General features: G+C 46.7%; 2 protein-coding genes across 2 annotated transcripts; one reads left to right on the plus strand and one right to left on the minus strand.

The window, feature by feature from the left end:
- Positions 1-2,283: 2,283 nt before the first annotated feature.
- LOC311204250 (TGF-beta receptor type-1-like) lies at positions 2,284-4,887 on the minus strand (the record flags this gene model as incomplete). The annotated part of the gene is made up of 3 exons (XM_084280701.1): positions 2,284-2,583; positions 2,845-3,338; positions 4,868-4,887. Coding segments are annotated over 3 exons (814 nt in total), but the record flags the coding sequence as incomplete, so codon positions are not given.
- An 80-nt stretch (positions 4,888-4,967) lies between these two features.
- Positions 4,968-6,026, plus strand: LOC311204249 (uncharacterized protein; the record flags this gene model as incomplete). Its single annotated transcript, XM_084280700.1, has 1 exon — positions 4,968-6,026. One exon carries the CDS (start codon positions 4,968-4,970, stop codon positions 6,024-6,026), a length of 1,059 nt encoding a protein of 352 aa, XP_084136826.1.
- Between the last annotated feature and the right edge of the window lie 950 nt (positions 6,027-6,976).

Genomic DNA, 6,976 nt, shown 5'->3' on the forward strand with positions numbered 1-6,976 from the left:
AGAAAGCATAGCATCTGTATGTGGCATTTTATACTAAATGGGGGCATAATAAATTGCTGGTTAGAAGACAGGGAGGGGATTGTCCCTCTCTACTCTGCCCTCGTGAGGCCCCATCTGGAGTCCTGTGTCCAGATCTGGGGCCCCCAATACAAGATGGATGTGGAACTGTTGGAGAGGGTTCAGAGGAGGCCACAAGGATGATTAGAGAAAAGAGAGGCTGAGGGAGCTGGGCTTGTTCAGCCTGGAGAAGAGAAGGCTGCGGGGGGACCTCATTGCAGCCTTCCAGTCCCTGAAGGGAGCTTCTAGGCAGGAGGGAATTCGACTTTTTAAAAGAGCAGATAATGGCAGGACAAGGGGGAACGGACTAAAGCTAAAGGAGGGAAGGTTTAGACTAGATATTAGTGGGAAGTTTTTTACAGAAAGAGTGGTGAGGTGCTGGAACAGGCTGCCCAGAGAGGTAGTGGATTCCCCGTCCGTGGAGGTGTTCAAGGCCAGGTTGGCTGAGGCCCTGGGCAGCCTTGTGTAGCTCCAGGCCTGGAGGTTGGTGTCCCTGCCTGTGGCAGGGGAGGTTGGAGCTCTGTGATCCTTGGGGTCCCTTCCAACCCAGACCATTCTATGATAAGACAATGGAGTCGTCTTCAGGCCATGCACAGATCCCATCAAACACTTGCTGCTGGCTAAGGGGATGGTTATATGTGTGATGGCTTTCTGCATTTTAGGGGAGCTATAACATGCATATGTCTTAACACGCTGCACTGCAGCTCTTACTCTGACCTCAGAGATGGGGGATCAGGAGTCTGAGTTGAGAATCTAATTACTGTTCCAGGTCTCTGACAAATAGAACTTCCAAACAGTCCAGTGTTAGTAAGGTAAAAAATGTAGTGAAAAGCCTATTTTCTGTAATGAAATGTGCTCTCCCAACAAGCTTCATTTAAAAAAGGTCGCTTCAGAAGAGATCTGTGGGACAATGAGGCATACAGCTTAACATGAATAATTGCTGCAGTTGTGTGCACAAGCTATTAATTGGCTTTTGTGTGTAGTGACTTGCCACGGGACGCTGGTTCTTTTGCACCTTGCCAGCTCATTTACCTTTGAGGGAATTAAGTGCATAGGCTTCAATTTCAAAAACTGTTCCTGCAGTCATGGAACACCATGGAAATGATGAATTACCCCTTTTACTATTAAAAAGAAATCTCTTTCCCCTCGCTGAAAACTTCATGTCAGTTCCTTTCTTTCCTCCCCCTGGATTTGTCTTGCACAGAAGAAACAAACTAAACCAACTATAACCTTCTTTTGTTTGCTTTTCAGTTTAGATCTGCGGATTTATTTGGGGCTTTTTGTTTGTCGGTTTTGGTTTGTTTTGTGGGGTTTTTTTTCCCTTCTTGATCTTAATCACAAATACAGATTTAGTATTATAGCTGGGGTTGGAAAAATCTAATGTCAAAAGCAGGCATAGTCCCTTAAAAATGAAAAGTATTAAATTTATACTAAGTTAATGTTCTAAGAAGGGTGGATGGCAAGTCTTGCGTGTGCCCTCCCACTGCGCCTTGTGCTTTGAAATACATACCAGAGAAGGTGTGAACCATGTGGGAGGTATGTGCTTGCAGGCTGTGGCAGTGAGCAGTACACACAACTTGATAACAACTTGTGTGTGACACAGGAGATAATTGTGAGCCGCTTGCTTCTCTCCTTCCTAGATGGCACCGACCCCTCCCGTATGCACTATGAAAATGGTGAGAACTACTTCTGGGGCTGTGAATGGTGGCTGGTGAAAGGAGCTAAAAAGAGGAACCCCAATATTAAGCTGATTGGTAAATTGCTTCAAGCTTTAGGATTTAAATGCTTCCCCCCCCAACTAAATGACATACATGATCCCTGATTAGCTTACTAATTTTAATTTGCAGATGGTTTTGTTGCCTAATATTTGGTGAGCTTTCCTTGGTATGTCACTTAAACTCACGGTGTTTTATAGTACCATTTTAGGTGATTGCCAATTTTTAGCACAGTTAACTAGAAGTTAAGACTGGCTATCAACTTTCCAAATGAAAAAGTATAGCTTAATAAAAATCAAACTAGACTACACAATGTTTTGTAAGTAACCTGAGAAAGAGGTTCATAGTGCACAGAAGAGACCCAACACAACTGTTTACCACATCCACAAAAATCATATTAAGTGACATTCCTATGAAGTACTAAAAGGCAGCAATATCCTTCTGTTCCCCCAGTGAGGTAGAACAATTGACCTTCTTAACATGCCTCTCAGGTGCAGATCGGGATTTTTACAGCATTCATCTGTAGCAAATCCAGGATCACATCTTGATCCCCTCCTGCTAAGTTGTGACAATGTTTTCTTGATGCGCAAGGCTGTCAGCCTAGCGGCTCCGTTGGCGTACCAGCACTCCCGCATTATCTTTGCCATTACTCGTAGTGCCTCACAGCTCTGCCATCTGTTTGGAATATTGGGCCTTAACTTCTGCTCACATACAACTTTCCTCATTTCTTCAACAGAAGGATCTGAAGGAACGAGGTCATAGTATGGTAACTGGTAATCTTCATGGATTCCGCCGATGGAACATCGTCGGGCTATTTCCCAGAACACTAATCCCATTGCATAGATGTCTGCTCGCTTGAATGACTCAAAATGTTTCATATTTATGGAATCATCTAGAACTTCAGGTGCCATGTACCTTTTTGTTCCCACTCTGTGGTTTGGAGCAATATCAATTGTGTCTGTAGCTGAATCGTGCCTAACTGCCAATCCTAGGTCTGCAATGCAGCACGTTCCATTCTTTTTTACCAATATATTTTTTGATTTCAAATCTCTGTGGGCAATTGCTGGTTTGCCTTGCGTGCCAACAATTTCCATGTGAAGATGAGCAAGACCACTGGCAGTGGACAAAGCTAATTTTATCATTCCTTCCACTGTCACTGTGTACCTGTTCAGGTAATCAAAGAGCGATCCATGCTCATGATAGTCTGACACCAACCACAGCTGAGTCCACGTACCATTGTCTTTGTTGTCCGCAGCTATAAATCCAAGTATGTTTTCATGTCGTAGCATAACTGTTTGGTAAATTTCTGCTTCACGGAACCACGAGCGTTCCTCTCTCGAAGAGAAGATCTTCACAGCAACTTCTTCTCCTCTCCATTTCCCTCGCCAGACCTCTCCAAAGCGACCCTTACCAATGCTTTCTTGAAGTACTATAGTTCTTGCAATTGTTTGTTGCACAAGTAAAGGTAAACCTGACCCACAGCCTGAAGTTGTCATATCATAAATTAAATCCTTTAAAGTAGTTCCTTCTGATAGAAATGGTCGATCCAGCGAGGGATCTTCTTCACTTGGCACACGATGATGTATTACAGTACGATTATGACACAGATACAGAATCAACATTAGTGAAATGCAGACAAAGCAGACAGGTCCAGCAATGACAGCAGTCAGTTCCACAGGTCCTAGATTAGAAGTTGGTTTTCCTGGAGTAGGGCCTGGCGTTGGAATTGGGAGCTCTATTTTACAGTAGATAGTCTGTTTGGGGGAAACGACCTGCTCCCTTTTGACATAATGCAAATTTGTAGAATGATTTTTGGTGGCTCAGGGCTGATCGTTTTTAAACAAGAATGGAGAGATAACTGTACAAGGTTACTGGCACAAGTAACTGGCAATAATCATCCTCTAGACGGTTCTAGCTTGCAGCGATTAATGGGTTCAGATCCAACCATGATTACCCCCTAAGCACAAGCTGAGAGACTGAGAGATGCTGAGATTATGGCAACTACTCGTGCAGCCAGGGAGGCTATTCACGCAGTCGCTAAAACGCTTGCCAAACCATCGCCATGGGCTACAATAAAGCAAAGCGAAAGTGAAAGCTTCACACAATTTGTGGATCGCCTCCAGGCAGCAGTCGATTCGTCGTCACTGCCTCCGGAAGCAAAAGGACCGGTCGTGACAGAATGCTTACGTCAGCAGTGCAATTCGGCAACCAGAGAAATTCTGTGCTCATTGCCAGCAGGGGCGAGCCTTGCAGACATGATTAAGCATGTTGCAAGGGAAGAACAGCTAGTTCCACTCCAGACAGCTGTTCGCACTGCAGTAGCTGACACGGTGGCGGGTCTCAAAGGTGGTCTGACTGGCCACGAAGCAGCGTATTGCCCCCAATGTAAAAACTTAGCAGCAGCAATTCCCCCGCATCAATGCCGGTCCAGGGGACCGTGTTGGGCCTGTGGGAAAAAGGGGCATTTTGCCAGGGATTGCAGGTGTAAACCCCAGGGAAACGGGAGGGGGAGAGGGCGCCCGGGCCGCACACAGCCTTCTCCCACCTGGAATGCGAGGCGGCCCAATTACGTCAACCCCCGATGGGGTGGGGCACCCCCGAACTTGCTGCTCCCTCAAGGTATGACCAATTATACGGCCCAACCAACACTTCAAGCAAATCTGACTTTGCCTCCAACAATTCAAGCAAATTTGACGTTCCCTCAGGGACAGCAAAAACCCACGGACGGGACCCCAGGCTGGCCCTAGCCGTGAGGTGTGATGGTCCACCAGTGGTGTGGGGGGTCTGCTCCCTTTACTATTCTTTAGATGACACTACCATCAGTGTCCCATTTTTGATTGATACCGGAGCAGACGTTACAGTCATTCCTGAAACAAATTGGCCCCCGCACTGGAGACTGGAAGATGCCCCCATGGTGGGTGGAGTTGGAGGAGTGTCCCGAGCCCGGAAGAGTGCCCAATTAATAGTAATCACACTCCATACTGAAGGAGGGCCAGAGAAACCCATCGCCCTCTTTCCATATGTCATATCAGGAGTCCCACCCTTGCTGGGAAGGGACGCTTTGGCCCTATTGAATGCTAAGGTGACAAATTTACCGTGAGGGCCACTGCTGCATACCCGCTTCCACCAATTAAACTGACCTGGAAGTCATCTGACCCGGTGTGGGTTGAGCAGTGGCCCCTGTCAAAGCCTCGAATGGATGGTCTTCTTGAGCTACTTGACCGTGAATTACAGCGAGGTCATATAGAGCCTTCCACCAGTCCATGGAACACTCCAGTTTTTGTAATACCTAAACGAACCAGCCAAGGGTTTCGCCTCCTGCATGACCTACGTGAAGTAAATAAAAGAATTCAGCCTATGGGCCCTGTTCAAACACTGCTGCCCATGAACTCTATGATACCAAAAGGGCAACCTTGTGCTGTTCTTGACATTAAAGACTGTTTTTTCTCTATACCTTTGCATGAGGAGGATGAAGGACAGTGCGGTGATCACTTGCCTTTTTTACCAGAGGGTCACGAAGAAGGATTTCACTTAATAGCAGATCATGAAGGAATGTCCCAGGGTTACGTGCAACATATTATTTCTCCAGATCAGATTCATCTAACAATAAATCCTGGTTCAACTCCTATGCCAAGAAATATTGAAGGAGCAACACTTACTTGGCAGTCTGAATGCCCAGAAACTAAGCTCAAAGAAGTTGAGAGATACCAGTGCACCTTTGAGGGCTGTCCACGCACCTATAGCACTGCTGGAAACCTGCGCACTCACCAAAAGACACATCGTGGGGAATACACTTTTGTCTGCAATCAAGAAGGCTGTGGCAAGGCCTTTCTTACCTCCTACAGCCTCAAAATCCACGTTCGAGTGCACACGAAGGAGAAGCCGTTTGAATGTGATGTGCAGGGCTGTGAGAAGGCATTCAACACCCTGTACAGGCTGAAAGCACATCAGAGGCTTCACACAGGGAAAACATTTAACTGTGAATCAGAAGGCTGCAGTAAATACTTCACAACGCACAGTGACCTGAGGAAGCACATTCGAACACACACAGGAGAAAAGCCATTTCGGTGTGAGCATGATGGCTGCGGAAAGGCTTTTGCTGCAAGCCACCACCTTAAAACACATGTTAGGACACATACTGGGGAGAAACCTTTCTTCTGTCCCAGTGACGGCTGCGAGAAGACTTTCAGTACAGCAGCTAGAAGCAATGGCCATCGTACTGGCATGCGGACTGTTTCCAACAGAGCACCTTAATATAGTGACTGACTCAATGTTTGCAGCCAAGCTTTGCTTAGCCATGTCAGGACCTGGTGTGTCAACGTCTGCAATAGCTTTAATGCTAGAAGAAGCACTTTCTTCCCGAGAGGGCACCATATCAGTCATCCACATCAACAGCCACAGCCCGATAAAAGGGTTCTTCCAAACAGGCAATGACAAAGCAGACACCGCTGCAAAAGGACTATGGACGCTAAGAGACGCTCGCCAGCTGCACGAATCTCTCCATATTGGAGCTAAAGCACTAGCAAAGAGATGCGGGATCTCAGTCACGGACGCGAAACACATTGTAGCCACGTGCCCTTACTGCCAGAAATCACCACTGTGGTGCAGTGGAGTCAATCCCAGAGGCCTTAAAGCCTCTGAGGTGTGGCAGACGGATTTTACGCTCTGTCAGCTGCTGAAACCTCGAGCGTGGCTAGCGGTAACTGTGGACACATACAGTGGAGTAATTGTAGCTACACAACGCTCTAAGGTCGACTCCAAAGCGACCATCCAGCATTGGCTAACAGCCATGGCATGGCTCGGCATTCCTAGTCAAATTAAGACAGACAATGGCTCAAACTTTGTCTCTAAATCAGTTCAGGCATTCGCTCACAAATGGGGTATCACCCTAACATACGGGATTCCGTATAACAGCACAGGTCAAGCCATAGTTGAGCGAGCAAATCAAACACTAAAATCTAAGTTAGAAGTGTTAGCGAAAGCAGAAGGATTTACAAATACCATTCCTCCAGGAGACCAAGCACGCCTGTTGGCAACTGCTCTATTAGCACTAAACCAATTCCCCAGGGGAGAGGAAGTGAATAGCCCCACTCAAAAACACTGGGCCACGCGAGCGTTAGAAGAAGGCCCACTGGTTATAATCAGGAATGAACTAGGGGAATGGGAACAAGGGTGGAGGTTGGTCCTTACAGGATGAGGCTATG

This window comes from Gallinula chloropus, assembly GCF_964237585.1.
Source record: "Gallinula chloropus genome assembly, contig: HAP1_SCAFFOLD_37, whole genome shotgun sequence".
Classification (NCBI taxonomy): domain Eukaryota; kingdom Metazoa; phylum Chordata; class Aves; order Gruiformes; family Rallidae; genus Gallinula; species Gallinula chloropus.